Below are 16,364 nucleotides of genomic sequence, written 5' to 3'. Positions count from 1 at the left end.
TTACTGGTAACAGTCTCATAATTTCCTGAGAATGTAAAGTAAATGTGAGCTTGTCAGTCAGGAAGCCTAAGAATACATAGTGACAGTCATGGGAAAGGCCTCAATACACTGAAAAAACACTTGATAATGTTTAACCTTTACTTTAAACAGGAAACATAACATTTATTTAGTTATTTATTTTTTACATTTTTATTCCCATTTTAATACAAACAGTTTAGTTTATGGAACTGAATCTCCAGTCAGACTGGGGCACAAAAGCTCTACGTTCTCCAAACATAATTTTCCAAAAAAGCAGGCAGTCACTTTTATATCTTATGTGCAAATGCAAAACTGCGAAAGTCCTCGCATCCTGTCACACACTCCCAAGAAATGGGCATGTCCTAATTCTTCACACTAAACCCTTGATGTCAGGGACTGCAGAGATCTTTCTGTCTCTGTCCATCTTCAACACGAGTCCACACATCCCTGCGTCTCTGAGCTGCTCCAAACACACTACAGATGCACATGCTCTGCATGTGTGTGTGTGTGTGTTGGGGTGGGTGGCTGGGTGTGTCTGTGTGTTCGCGTCTGACATGCTAACATGCTAATCCATAATTTTTTATTTGCTAATATAGATCAGAAGTTGGTGTTTGAGCAGGAAAGACAGCACTGCCTCCTGTACAGGTGATGGTTACACACTCCGTGCTGCTGCACCAGGTGACACCAACTGTACGAGTCCTTACAGATGTCTATAACACACACACACATCAAAAGTAGAGTAAGTGTTGTTTCAGATTTTCAAACATGCGCAGTACATGGTACAGTAAAAAACATATAACCAGATGGTTAGACAGACAGATGGACAGATAGACAGAGGCATAAAGATGTGTGTGTGTGTGTGTGTGTACCTCTGTGCTGCTGAAGGCAGAAGTTGGTGTTACAGATTTGAGACGCAGCCGGTTTCACATGAAGGGAACAAGTGGACGAAGGGCGTCTGTGTAGGAGACACTGAACAGAGCGGAGCTGGACACCACCACCACACGACACTGTACACTACACACACACAGTGTTTTTACAGTTGTGTAACTGTGTGTGTGTGCGTGTGTGTGTGTATACGTACCTGAGACCAGGTTGATGTGTACCACTGTGGTGTGTGAGAGCGGTGTGTGTCGATGCAGTCAGGTTTAACACACACTCTCTGAAGCTCGGCTGAAGGTTTGGGTGTGTGTTGGCACTTCTTCTCCATCAGGGTTCTGTGTTTCCCTGTCACATCTTTCTCCACACACTGCAGAGAACGAATCTGTACACCTTCACCACATGTCACTGAACACTACACACACACACACACACACACACACACACACACACAGGTAACTTATATGCAGATACCATGCCATGTTATTGTTATATCATGAGTGCTTTCTCTCTGTCTGTCTGTCTGTCTGTCTGTTACCTGTTGCCAGTGAGTGAGGCTCCAGTGTGTGGTGTGTGTTCTTGGGCAGGGTTTTAGTACACAGTTCTCCATGCTGTGTGGTTTAGTCAGACGCACACACTCACTGTCTGGGAGAACAAGGTCACGCGATCCCGGTGTTCTACGCACACACGTCACTGCCCTTCTCTGCACACCCTTACCACATTTACGTGAACACTGAAGCACACACACACACACACATCACAGATAGGTGGGTGTGTCTTTCCGCTCAATTATGACCTACAGTAGGGTGTGTGTATTTCCTCACCTGTGTCCAGGTGCCAACACTCCATGTGGGTGGGCAGGTGTGTGTGTTACAAGTGTGTATGCGTGCAGGTGGAGGCTGAACACACTGATCGTCACTCAACACCTTTACCCGAGTGTGACTCGCTGTCTGAACACACTGCACCTGCCTACTCTGTTCCCCCGAACCACACGTACGACTACACACATGCCAGTCTCCCACACTCCATCTGCATCACACACACACACACACACACACACACACACACAGTATAATACGTATCCCATATAAGATCAATAGTTTACAAACACTGACAAATAGACATTCTACTATGTCTTACTCTAGCTGTCTTAATCTCTCTCAAGCTGTCTATCTGTCTAACACCTGTCTGCAAATCTCTCCTTCTTTCTGTCCATCTATCAGTCTGTCTCCCTGTTAATTTCATTGTCTAGTTGGTTGTGTCTGTCTGACAATCTGTTATTCTGTCTGTCTCTCTATTTTTATTTCTATCTGTGTGTTCATCAGTCCGTCTGTCCGTTTATATTTTTATCCACATATCCATCCGCTTGTCTGTCTGTATCTGCCTCTCAGTCTCTATGTCTGGTCATCTGTCTGTCTCTCAGTCTATTTATCTATCCATCCATCTACAGTAACATATTTTCTCCATCATATCCTGTGTCTTTTTCTTTGACTGTATGCAGAGGGTGTGTTGTGGATTTACACCTCACACACTTTACTACAGAGAGATCTGTTACGACCTGTGCTCACATGCACCCTGTGTGTGTGTGTGTGTGTGTGTGTGTGTTTAACTGTAAACTGAACCCATGCTGATGTCAGGTCTTAAATATGATCATGTTCTTATTTCCATGATGTAATGTGTAAAAATACAGGACCTGCTGTATGTGTGTGTGTGTGTGTGTGTGTGTGTGTGTGTGTGTGTGTGTGTGTGTGTGTGTGTGTGTGTGAGTGAGAAATCCCTTCTGGAAACTATCTATTCCTGTGTCACTTAACAGTATCTGTGAAAGCTGAAGGAGCAAAGATTGAGGTGGAGACTAATGAGACTAAAGTTGTTAAAATGTGACTTTTTTAGGCTAAACATCGGAGGAAAAAACATTAATGTGTGTAAATCGATCTAGAGACATCATACAGCTATATTATGTAACAATGCTGTTAAACCAATCAGTGATCTGCACCATTTTAGCTCCACCCACATCATAGTGACCGTTTCTCAAGTTGGTGAAAAATGGACCTGAACTCTGAGTTCTAATGCGTCCTGTTTGAGACGGAGACCCTTGGTTCCACATTTTTAGGATTCCCAAGTTGCATTTTCCAGAGTTCAATTTTTTCTATAGAAGTCAGAACATTATTTCTATTTCCTAGACAGATTTATCCCGGTGATGTTACCTGGGAGGGCAGGGTTGGGTGTTACAGGAAACGGTGCCGATTTTGGGATGGGTTTTGGGGTTACAGTAGGACGTGTTCACTTGGACTCGCTGATCCTTATAACACGTTGCCTTTGTTTTCATCTCGCCTAAAATATAGAGAAGGAGAACTCTTTACCATCTAGACATCATTACTTACTGTACTAATGAGCATCCACATTACTGTATTATATATGTACTTATTCTTATTATTACTCTGGCTGTCTGTGGTCTTTTTGAGCTTATATGTGAAGTGCACTATTATGTAGGTACTAATCCTGCTCTAACTTCAGGGCACTTAGTAATTATAGGGTCAAGTAGGAAGGGACAACAATATCCCTCCAAACTCATTTCCACCGACAGGATGGGAACAGAGCGAAGTGTGCAGGAAACAACCCTAATTATGGCACATCTAAGACACAGAAGGTCAGTACTAGGTCAGTGTCTCAACAATACCTTTATAAAAAAAAGACATTAGAAATGCTGGAAACACTGTTATCAAAGAGAACACTGCCAAGTGTTTGTGTGCGTGTACCTCCGGCACAGGTAGCAGAGCATTCGCCATGAAACACAGCCCACGTGTATTTGTGTTTGGGCTTGGTTGCTTTCTCCATCTTGGTTTTGTTTAGCGTGTATTCCCACCTCACACCTGGGTTCGAACCCTGCAGCAGGATCTGAAAACAGTGCATACAGTAATAACTGCTAAAGTTTATTGTCCTTTCTAAAGCAGCTATAGGACAGAAATAAGGACTCTACCTCTACCACTAGAGCTTCGCTGGTGGGCCCTGTCGAGGTCAGACTCTCAAGACCGTTATAGGGTCGTTTGTAGTCAAACACTGATCCTGCAAAGGAGTAACGTCCAGGCCAGTCCACTTTCCAGTGACCATTTAGATAGTATTTCCTGTGTGTGTTCCTTAGGGCAAGAAAAGATCTGGAGGAGTTTGACTCCATCACACGAATACTACGGGCACCCGGTGGTAAAGTGACCACTCCATAGTACTCTACCACACAGAGACAAACAAAAAACAAGCAAAGAAGAAAGATACTATTCATTAATTTGATGCTTTTTGGGTGTAATGCTGTTAGGTATAATGACTTTATATGTGGTTTAATGGTGTTTGGTGTACTGGCTTAACAATTGGTTTAACAGTGTTTGGTGTATTGGCTTAACAACTGGTGAAACAGTGTTTGGTGTATTGGCTTAACAACTGGTGAAACAGTGTTTGGTGTATTGGCTTAACAACTGGTGAAACAGTGTTTGATGTATCGGCATAACAATTGGTGAAACGGTGTTTGGGGTATTGGCTTAACAATTGGTAAAACGGTGTTTGGTATATTGGATTAACAACTGGTGTAACAGTGTTTGGTGTATTGGCTTTACGGTTGGAATAGTGTTGCTTGGTGTATCGGCCTTTGTAGAGTTTGCAGGTAGTGTTTTTGCCATTGCAGACACCACACATGTCCAGTACTGCTGTCGATCCCAGCTCTTTATCACAACCCACTTTCTGTTGGGGACAGTGTTAGATTTTTAATCCATACAGTATATAACAAAACTAAATAATAACACTATACTTGGCATATACAGTAGATGAAGAGTGACAAACAGTTTAGAAAAGTAATTCCATTCTGCAGTTTCTCCACAGTTTGCTATACTATACCGACGATGGTGTGATATTTTGTCATTCTATTTTATATAGTATAGAAGTATGCAATTTTGCTTTTAACCTTAGCCTAGCATTTGGGTGATGTCATCATTAGAAGATTATAGAACACTACAGTTGAAGGGAACAGCCCACCATTCATCTGCACGATATCTACATGATACTTTTATACCAATTGTAAGAACACATTACCTCACACACACCGTTGATACACACGTTGTTGCTGTCCAGGGTACACCGCGTGCCATCACGGACTTTGTTGGAAAGCGCATAGAAGAAGTCGTAGCCCTCAGCAATACAGTAGAGCTTGCACACCTCATGATCTGGGCAAAGAGAGCAAACACTCACTCAGCTCATACAGTTCTGCACATTCAATAGAAAAACAAGCACACATGTCGTTCATCAGGATTTGATATTATTACAGAAGTCTTAACTAGGAATTACTAGTTGTGTGTTTGTGTGTCTGAAAACACACACCTTTAAACTGTGTGTAAGGTTTCCATATGTAGTAAAGACCGCGGAAGGGCTTTGTGTTAAACTCGGCGCACTGAGCCGCTCTGAAGTCCATCGCACTCGCAGGACAGTCGAAAGTGTTACACAGTTTATACTCACGAGACACGCCCTCACACACACTACCTCCCTCCACATGTCTGCAGAGAGACAGGCAGAGACAGAGAGACAGTGATGTGTATGAGAAAGAAAGAGTGATAGTGATAAAAAGAAACCAAGACCAAATAGTAATAAGGTGTGTGTGTGTGTTTGTGTGTATGTGTGTGTGAATACACACTTGTGGTAGTTGCACTGTCGCTCTCTGTACATCACTCCATTTTCACACGTCCTTGAGCAGCTCGACCAAATGGACCACTCGGACCAGTGGTCGGAAAGTGGCTGAGGACCTTCAGCACCTTGCTTCACACACTCTCCATGACGGCACCACTGCGAGACCACACACACACACAAACACAGGCCTTATTTAATCATTAGGATTAGCCCAGGATTAGCTCAGATGCTAAAGAGTAGATAGAGATGTATTTTTATATGTTTAGGTCATCTATAACTTTGTCACTGTTGCATTACACTTACAAGACTCCATGAATCTTCAGACTAAACACTAGACTTATTTAGTGTAATTAGAGTGTAATTTATTTCAAGAGCATTTTAATAAGAATTTACCAACACTCCTGAGGTAAATGTCAATGTCCCAGATTGTTTGGTCTACAGTATATTTAAGCAGTTTTCAGACGCATCTGGGGTAAACATTGATACTTGGGATTGTTCTGTCTGTTACTGTAGTAACCTAACGGCTATGCGCTGGGTAGCCATGTTGTTATCAATAGCCTGTAGCTAGCTAGTGATCTCTGAAGTTTGAAGCAGGCTCAAGCTTTTGATGGATGGATCCCTAGTGAAATTCAGTCAGGTTTACTAAAATGGCTGATGTTCTGATAAGAAAAACTAGCTGCATGCTAAATCTCTTATAGTGTCAGTGTGATGTTTACCATCTCAGGGCCGCAGCTGGAGCCCTCGGCCGCTGGCATGAATTTGGTCTCGCATTTTCGTCCGTCACGATGACACCACAGGGCCTTACAGATGTCCTGTTACACACACACACACACACACACACACAAAAGAGCATAAAAGCAATAGATTTAAAGTGATCATCTTTTTAACTGTAACCTTTACAATGTTAACACTCCTCCTGAATACAAGTCTAGTACCGTGCGTTCTGATTGTCTGACTGCAGCAGGGACAATAACATTACAATAGCATACATGTAGTATTTTTCTAAAATCCTTAACATAAGCAAACGATTTAGGAAGCTTATCTAATTTTTGCCCAGTTGCCTAAAGACAACCCCCCCCCCCCACCACCACCACCAACAGTCTTTTAATAGTCGTAATCCCAGTATGACGTGTGGCAGTCCTCAAGTCATTGCATGTTTGACCCTGGAACAGTAATGAAATAAAAACAGATCTTGTTGGTGGTGACTGACTTTTTTAATTCTCTCTTGTTCCACAGTCCTCATCCTCATCATCTTAAGCCGATGTACGGACTTTCTCACTGGCACAGCTCCAGTGTAAATGTAGCTACATTTTCAGAATCAACGTCTGCGGCTACAGAGAAATCTGCACTTTTTGCACTTTCTTATATGTCCCAAAGGGCCTTGTTCTATTTTAACCCACTGTTTGGGACAAAGCCTGTGGGTTCAGTGAGTTTATGAAGACGGGCTCGACCACAGTGGGGGTCTCAGAGTCTGAGCGAAATGGACAGAATGTTTTCTTGCCTTTTTGAAGCTCAGTGTGCAGAGTTTGGCTTTTTCTCCAAACTGCCATTTGCACTGAGTGTCGGTGTCGTAGAGCTCGCCGGGAAGTTTCTCCGGATATTTGTATTCCTCCATCGCCTTCGGTTCGTCCGAAAGACACGTAGCTTGAGCAGTGCTGATGGAACACACAAACGCACACACACACAAAAACAGGGTTCATTCCTTGTAATTATTTTCATCTAGCTGTTTATCCATCTATCATTCTGTTAGTCTGTACGTGTCTATATATTTAACCATCCATCTCTGCAGCCACACTTCCATTCTTCTGTCTATCTCTCTATCCTTCTTATATGTATCCATCCATTACTCCCATTAATGCCCTCCATCATTTGTCCATTTGTGCATCCATCCATCCTTCCATTCAATTTGTGTACCAAACTTCCCTCCATGTTTTCATTTGCCCATACATCCAATCATAGATATATCCATCCATCCAGCCACTGATGTATATAGTCTGTCCATCTGTTGGCGTGGCCATCCATATATCTATCCATCCCCCCATTGTGTATTCATCCATTCATCTATCCAACTGTCCATGACGAAATCTATTTCTATTTCGAAAATATGTATCTACTGTACTTCCATCTTGCCATTTATTCATCCTTCTGTTTATCCACATATTCACCCATCCATCCATCTGTTCATCCATCCATCCATCCATCTGTTTATCTATCCATTTATTCATCCAACAATATAGCCATCTGTCCACCCATACAGTACATATATACTTCTGTCCATTCATTCATCGATTCATAATCCTTCTGTATGTCTATCCATCCATCCATTTATCATTCTGTCTGTCCATCCCCCTGCAGCATCACTGAGGAAAGCCACTTAGTTGTGTTGCCTCTGTGGATCTCTTGCTTCAGTGCACCACAAACATTGGACAAACACACACAAACACACACACACACACACACACACACACACACCCCTAAGTGACTAATGAAATGATTATTTCACATTTAACTGGTGTGTTAATTTAAGCCCTGAAAACTGAAACTGCTGTTATATCACGGTATCAGTGCCGTGTATCAGTGTTTCACCCCAACACCTCTGTAAATAGTGGCTTTAAAAAAGATGACGCCAGGTCTAGACACCAGAGACAGCATGAGCGATCCCTGTTTAGCCGGAAATATCTCTTTAGATCTTATAGTATCACCACTGTAATGTATATTTTTAACTAAAAATCTCAATTATAAACAACATTTGTTTAGTGACGTTTTCCACATTAATAATAGTACGTACCTGAGAAAGCGTGTAAGGTACTGACGGCTGCAGGGCGACCAGGAGAAGAGACCGTTATCTCCTGCGAGTGTCGGGGACATGATGTTCCCTATGGACTTCTTACACACGTTTCCCTCTCCGTCGTGGATCATCCCGAAACTGACAGCACCACAAATGAAATTTGACTTTTAAACCATTAATAAATGGTGAAAGCTTAACAAACTAACAAAGCGTTCTTACTTGTGTCCGGACTCGTGCGCGATGGTGAAAGCCAGTCCGAGTCCTGTGTCCTCGTTAATGGTACAGCTCCGGTATTTACTGCACATCCCACTGATGGGAGCAAAACCTGGAGGGAATTCAGGAGTAATTCTTTTAACACATTTTTGGAAGCATTTTATTCCCTGGCTAGTTTCTGATATCACTTACTGACCTTTCCAAAGTACTGATGCAGGAGATAAACATTCCAGAAACGTTATATATGAACGTTAAAGAAACGTCTCCTTAGAGGATAATTCTTTAACCATGCGTTTGTTTTTAAGTTTATAAAATGACAATTTTTTCAATGTATTTATTTATAATGTGTCCCTTAGAGAGATGGTGGTTTGCAGGAGAGCGAGAGGCTGAATGAACACAGCACTAGTCTTTAATCTTCCTCTGACCCGACCCAGGCATGAGAACTTCACTAGCTCCCTTCACTAGCTCCCATACACCACAGCCTTTAAAAGAAGTTTTAATCACAGCCCATGCCCCCAATCACCACCTTCCCAGGTGTCTTTGAACCGCCGCATGCTGGCTAAAGAGCACAGCTAACAGGCTAATACAGCTAGAGGGATCAGAGGTCAAAAGTCATCAGGCTTTGAAGCTGGAGGAGAGACGTTCTCACCGTTCTAGAGGAGGACACGGAGGAGACGTTCTGACAAGTGTGAGAGAAATACAGACAAAAGGAAACTTGTGTAAAAGAAAGAATGGAAGACAGAAGAACAAATAAAAGCAAGGAAGAATAAAAAAAATAAATAAACAAGAAGGAAGTAAAGAACAGAAATAAGTGTAAATGGAAAGAAAGAAAGAAAGAAAGAAAGAAAGAAAGAAAGAAAGAATAAGATGTGGAAAGTAAGGAAAGATTAAAGAAAAAAGAATGTAAGTAAGAAAGAAAAAAGAAAAAAAGAAGGGAGTAAAGTGCAGTGATGGTGTGTGGTACCCAGTGTGTCACATGGCTCGTTCTTCCAGGAGCAGATGTCCAATCCTGTCAGTAGGATGGCGTGATCATGGCGACGACCTTCACGACCCGCCAGAGCCGACTGCCACTGACAGAAACTGCTGAGAGTGTGATCAGCGTGATGACTAATCACCAACCCATCCTGGCAGAGAGAGACAGAGAGAGAGAAAGAGAAAGAGAGAGAATAAAAAGGAGAGAAGTGTGAAAAGGAGAAGAGAAAGAATCTAAACAGAATGCAGAACCATTTCCTCACCTGCTCTCCTCTCAGGAGGATCAGTCCCACTATCACTACGTTAATGTCTCCTCCTATCGTTCTGTCCTTAAACAGTGTGGAGACCTGCACAGAGAGAGAGAGAGAGAGAGAGAGAGAGAGAGAGAGAGAGAGAGAGAGAGAGAGAGAGATGAACAGAAAAATGGATGGTGAGGGCATCTCTGATGAAAGATAGAAATAAAAGAAATAAATAGAGAAAGTGAACTGAAAAAATGGCAGATGGATGGATAGATGGATGTAGAGTCAAGTTCACCATGTCTTGGATGAAAAAAGTACTGAGTAGAAGCAATGATAGACAGGCAGTCTGTGATGGATGAGTGGATGGATGGATGGATAAAATGGATGGATGGATGGATGGATGGATGGATGGATGGATGGACTGATGAATGGATGAGGGATAAATGGACCAATGATTAAAATAGATAGATAGATAGATAGATAGATAGATAGATAGATAGATAGATAGATTAGATGGCTGGAAGGATGGATGGATAAATGGATGGATGGCTAGATGGTTAAAATGGATGGAACGAGGCATGAATGGACAGATGGAGAAACAGAATCACCATGTTGAGGACGGTGAGGACGAATGTGGTGACGTTCTCTTGTCCGTGGTTCTCCATCATCTTCTGATCCACAACTACCAGCATCTCAACGTTGAGTCTGGAATAAATGCTTGGCATTGCAGCTCGTCTTCCTCTCGGCGCTGGTTTATACTCATCAGGAGAAACGTAAACATCTTCAGAGGGAGGTTGTGGCATGTCTGAGAGAGAAGAAGAAGAAGAAGAAGAAGAAGAACTACATCAACATAAAAAAAAAATAACAAGAAACATATACAGTGTATAAATTGTTAATCTTCTTGTTTCCATGGTTACATTCCATCATTCCAGGTATTAAAATAACGCGTAGCAAGAAATAATAATTTCTTGCTATGCTGAACAATGTAAAGTTCTAATAGAAATAAATAATGCCCTTACATACATTTCTTCCTTCTTCCGCAGTAGTGTTGCCTCCGTGGTGCTCCGTGTCCGGAGTTGCCATGGTGACCGTGTCGGCGTTGACGCCGCTTGGCTCCGCCCCCGCTTTCTGGAGTGTGTGTGTGTATCCTGTAGAGGATGTGTGGCTGGTGTTCAGGGACAGCGGTGTAGTTCTGATGCTGCAACTGGTGCAGGAGGAGCGGTTTCAAGAAGTAATCGGCCTCCTGGGTGCGGATCAGACCTGACTACACACACACACACAAGTTAAACTGTATCATTGCCATTAATGCCATAATCATTTACTTGCTTCAATGATCACAAAGTGTGTGTGTTTGTGTGTGTGTGTGGTTACACACCTATCATCAGATTACACAGCCAGGCATAAATAGCGAATGTAAATACAGATCTGTACAGGGATCCACTCTACACACACACACACACAGTGAGAGTGTCTTAGAGTTGCCCCACGTGCAGCCTCTGGCGCAACCCGCTAACTCCTCATGCTAATTTCTCATGCTACATTCACACCATACACTGCTACAGTAACGCTAACTACACAAAACTCTTATCAGGTTAACACACAAACACACATGGAGTTGAACAGCAGATTGTTTAGGGCATTAAATACCTCAGTGGTGCTAGCTGCACTATTTAAGATCAGTCACCATGTTTTTTTTTTGTTTTTTGTTTTTTTTCAGAATTACCTCAGCGAATTTGCTAACTCCTGCCGCTTCCTTTGCTGTAATTAAACAGATTAAAAGGTGAGAATGACATCACATGTCATATTATCTCTCTTAACTTCCTGTCACTCTATTCATCGGTGTGTATGTAAGCTCTTGTATTATTCCTTCTATGATGACCTCTTGTGTTTTTTTCCACACTCAAAGTTACAGCTGATAAAACCTGACCTTCTGAATGACCGTAATGTTTTTTCCTCGTTATGCTGTGTTATGGGATTTCAAAAGTTCGTGTGACGTCACACGCAGGTTGGCTGAAGCACAGGATCATTGCGGGGGGCTTTTGAGCCGAGACTGAATTCACAATGAAGATCCCAATTAACATTCCAGTGAAGCACCTCGCTAGTCAGGAGGTTTTTATTGTATACACACACACACACACACACACACACACACACACACACACACACACACACACACAAACTTTTATAGGAGGATTTATGCTAGTTGTGTAAAATCTAAATTTATGCTCAGGACCTCTGGAATTCTATAACAGTGAGGTAGAGTTTGAGAAGAAAATACTGTATAGGTTAGCTTGCTAGCTTGTTGCTAGCAAAAGAGAAAAATAGAAGCTTGAATGTTTTTTTTTTCTCTTCTTTGACACTCAGATGCATGAAGGTTGAACATGACATCGTTCTGAGCTCTGCCTTCAGGCTCCTGAGGTAAATCGAACGCAGCATTAGACTGACTAAAAGCCATGCCTCCTTCAGTGGGAGTGGGAGGTGGAGAACATAGACCACGCCTCCTTTTTTTAAAAACACAGATTTAAAATGCCAAGGTTCTGTCCACAATGTGATCACAACCAGATTTCTGTGGGCAACCAAATGTCCTTATTCACTTGGAATGAATTAATCCATGGTGCTGTGCAGTACTTGTCTCTAGAAATGGCAAATCTTTTTATCACCTCCATCTGACGACAACAACAACAACAACAACATTTAACTGCTTAAAGCAGAGAAATAGAAGATGTGAGACAAATGAATTAAACTAAAAAACAGTCATGTAGTGAGTGCTCAAGTCTGTTCATGGCTCAAGTCTGTTAATGGACCTGTGCTTAGCTAATACAGGAGTATGCTACTTAGGTAACTAGCAGAGCGCTAGTGTAAAACTTAACGATTTATGCACTAAACTAAACTATGTCCAGACTATTTTAAAAATGACTATGATTAAAGAGAATTCATGAGTTTCCATGCCAATGCTAATAAGGTTTCTATGCTAACTTTGAAAAAGAATGCTAGCAAAATCAAAGACAGACTTGTGCCGTCTGATGCCGCCAACTCTTCGTTGTGTGAAAATGACAAATGTCCCCACTAGGGACGAGGAAGGGGAAAGCCAGGGGAACTTGGTGTCTCCTGGGCCTTACAGAGGAGTCTCTGTCACCCAGTAAACACTCGCTGACCCCGAATTCATGCGGTTAAAAAGAATTTGATGATAAAGTCATGAGAAATCCGACAGCACATTTTTGTCACTGCCACGTCCCGCCATCCTTTTGTTTCATACAAAGACATATCAAATAAAAAGGTCATACACAATGCAAGCATTTGTTTTGAAATGAGACTGATAGATAGCAAAATTTGTTAACAAATAAAGAATAAAATGTGTTGTTAACAGTAACGCTAACGATCCCAAAGTGCTTTATTCCTCCTTTACCTGCAAACCACAGCAACTTGCTGACTGATGATCAGTTAACAGTGAAATATTGTTTGCTATGCAACAAAAACAATTGTTCAAAATTCTCCTGCACATTCAATATTTCCTCTTTTACGGAAATATGTTAACCATGTGCTATAAACATCGTCCTGACATCTGGACACAACCTTTTAGTCTCTAACTAATCCGACTCACCATCCCGGCACACGTGGATAGTGCCACCGTAGAGTTGACCTCTGACCTCAGTGACCCTTGATAGAAGCAGAAGTCAACTCTGGGGAAGTCTTCCAGCTTTTCCGTGCCGTTTTCCCCCAGAGTTTGGATGGTAAATCCTGGAGCGATGAGCCCCACGGACGGACGCAGCTCCATGTGGAAGTTCTGACCAAGGCCCTGGAGACGGAAGTGGGCCGTGGAGGCAGGGTTGATCCCACGCTCGTCCAGAGAGCGCCTTCTGCGATGTTGATGAGCGATGGCATGCGAGACGTAGCGGCCGTGACGGTCCACCTCGTACGGAGCCACAATCTCATACTCTGTAACACAAAAATATGCAACTTAATCAAACCTCCAGCATGGAAGAGAGATTAGATAGATAGATAGATAGATAGATAGATAGATAGATAGATAGATAGATAGCCTCTTTCACAGGCTTCACTCTGATCTTTTCTCTTTTTTTATTCTAAACATTTGGAAGGCTGCTCAGAGGGAGAGACTAAACACTAAAAATATCAAGACTCAAGTCTAAGAATAAAGTTGTCCTGCCGTCTGCATGCTACAGACATTCTTCCTGTCTCCCTGTCAATCGTAGCGACATCGGTGTCTTTCAGCTCCTCTGTATGAAACAATCTTACATTTCACTGCTTTGTTACCAAATCAGTCAGAGCACGAGTGAGAGAAGAAGGTGTCAGTAGAATTCATGGTTTCCCGTCCTCCGTCTGCCTTCAACTGTGCAACCACCTTACACCAGCAGGAGTAAACACCCAGAGTAATTAAGTGTGTACGTGTGTGTGAATACTGGATGGATAGATGGATGGCTGAGTAATGGCTTCACTGATGGTAAATATGTATGCGTTGAAAGAGAGAAGCAGAATTGAAAAGACAGAAAAAGAAAGTTAGGGGATAGCTATAGACAGATTGAGTAGTGGACAGTGTGCTTGGATGAGAGACAGCAGGGTGGGTGGGGCTGTACACACTCCTCTCTCTGTATTACTGCGGGAGGAATAAAATAAGTCTCCTGGGGCAGAGCCACTTTCCACAATGTAAACTGTAAGCATGGTGGGAATCAAAGAGCTGATCATAACAAGAAGCCATGTTCTACAGGAAGTGCCGCATGCACTTATATTACAGGTTTTTGCATTTTCAACAGAATTTTAAATGCTAGAGTTTTACTTCTCAAGAAACAAGCAAAAAAAAAAACATTCTGTATTTTTTTCACACCTGTGTCTGAAGGTAACCGGAGAGATTCCAGCAGTGACGGAGAACCAGTTTCCGCTCTCTAAAACAACAATAAAAAAATTTCTTAATTCTTATTACACAACAACAATTTGGCAACAAATTTATTTTCTTTAATTCAGAACATGTAATAACTAGTTTTTTAATCTATTTATAGTTGCATTGCACATACACAAAACAATTTGTCAAGTTCGTTATAGCAGCTATAAACAGTCGTTCCCTCACCACACTCTCGTTGTCTTTCTCTCTTGATGTAAATAAGACCATATTATTATTATAAAAAATAAAATGTCAAAAACACATTAGAAAACATCACACGGATGATCGCAAACATTTACTTATTTATTTAAATGATGAATCTGTATGTATGTATGTATGTATGTATGTATGTATGTATGTATGTATGTATGTATGTATGTATGTACAATTTTTGAATTATAAATTGTGTTTTCATGACTTTTCAGAAATAATTAACAAATATATTTTTTTCACGAAAACACAAAAACATCTTATCCTATACTTTGTATTTGTGTAATCATTGTCAAATGATGCCATTATTTGTTGTCATGACATCGTTTTGATTCGTTCAAGTTTTGTGTGAATTTAAATAATAGTAATAACTACAGTAGCTATTTATGACCCAAGATGCAATGTTGGTTTATTATTATTATTTTTTAAATAATCAATTAATTTATATATTCTTGCTCACCTCGAGCCATGACAAAATGAGAATAAACCCAACCAGCACGAGCCTCACAGTCCAGGTCCTTCTCTTATGACCCATTTTCACTCAGGATTAAAAACTAAAGCTGTGGAACCCAGTGAACGCGGATGAGAGATCACTGGGAACTGGCGCGCGCACCACCGGACCACCGGTGCACTTCTCCGGTCTTTAGAAGTCCTATATCACTGCAGGATATTTCTGCTTTTGCATCATCAGATTTATTCCAATGCAAATGCGTCAAAGCGCTGAATCCATATAAGTGCAAAGAAAATCAATCTAAAAAGCTGTAAACTCATCCCGTTTAAACTCAAACCCTAAAGCACGAGACCGCTTCAGAGTTTCACCGGTAAACTGAGTGATTGCATTCTCTCTCTCTCTCTCTCTCTCTCTCTCTCTCTCTCTCTCTCAGTACCCCCTCCTCTCCTGAAAGGGATCTGCTCTTACACACCCACAAAAAAAATCATGAACGCATCTTAAATTGCAATAACATTTTCCCTGATCACAAAATGTGCATCATCAGTTTCGGCAGGTTGTGTGTATTTTGGTTTGTGTGTGTGTGTGTGTGTGTGTGTGTGTGTGTGTGTGTGTGTGTAATTAAATTTGGGAACAGAATGGCTTAATTTGTGTTTTTATTCTCTAACTCTAACAAGAATATATTCCCACATCTGTAACAGATGTTTTTATGATCGCTCGTGATTTTCTCACACGATTCACTTTTTTTCTTTCTTCCATTTCTTTAACAGTTTCTTTAACCATCATGTGATTTATACACACGATTTTTTACTTTATTTTCACATCGTGTTTACTTATTTTTTCGTCCTCTACATGATTCACTAATTTACGCACGCGACTCTTTCACGTGATTCTTTCCCCTATGTGATTCTTTCACATGACTCATCGATGTCCATATAATTATTCTGACAATATCTTTTCACACATAGCCAGTTTGGGTGCGTGTGTATAAGCAGGATTAGAGTATTTTGTACACACCTGATTTTATTTGACATACTTTAAATG

General features: G+C 41.5%; 1 protein-coding gene across 1 annotated transcript; it reads right to left on the bottom strand.

The window, feature by feature from the left end:
• Window positions 1–252: 252 nt before the first annotated feature.
• LOC132845396 (A disintegrin and metalloproteinase with thrombospondin motifs 16) lies at window positions 253–15,451 on the bottom strand. The gene is made up of 23 exons (XM_060869352.1): window positions 15,333–15,451; window positions 14,609–14,666; window positions 13,370–13,704; window positions 10,792–11,032; window positions 10,377–10,573; window positions 9,793–9,876; window positions 9,522–9,681; window positions 8,564–8,669; window positions 8,345–8,482; window positions 7,058–7,211; window positions 6,273–6,368; window positions 5,564–5,712; window positions 5,254–5,426; window positions 4,969–5,099; window positions 4,497–4,620; window positions 3,872–4,116; window positions 3,651–3,789; window positions 3,099–3,225; window positions 1,719–1,923; window positions 1,433–1,627; window positions 1,100–1,309; window positions 888–1,032; window positions 253–728 (listed from the first exon to the last, which is right to left on the bottom strand). Exons 1-23 carry the CDS (start codon window positions 15,405–15,407, stop codon window positions 616–618), a joined length of 3,600 nt encoding a protein of 1,199 aa, XP_060725335.1. The 5' UTR covers window positions 15,408–15,451; the 3' UTR covers window positions 253–615.
• Between the last annotated feature and the right edge of the window lie 913 nt (window positions 15,452–16,364).

Source organism: Tachysurus vachellii, chromosome 5 (assembly GCF_030014155.1).
Source record: "Tachysurus vachellii isolate PV-2020 chromosome 5, HZAU_Pvac_v1, whole genome shotgun sequence".
Classification (NCBI taxonomy): domain Eukaryota; kingdom Metazoa; phylum Chordata; class Actinopteri; order Siluriformes; family Bagridae; genus Tachysurus; species Tachysurus vachellii.
The sequence above is the reverse complement of the archived record's forward strand: the minus strand, read 5'-3'. Positions and strand labels throughout refer to the sequence as shown.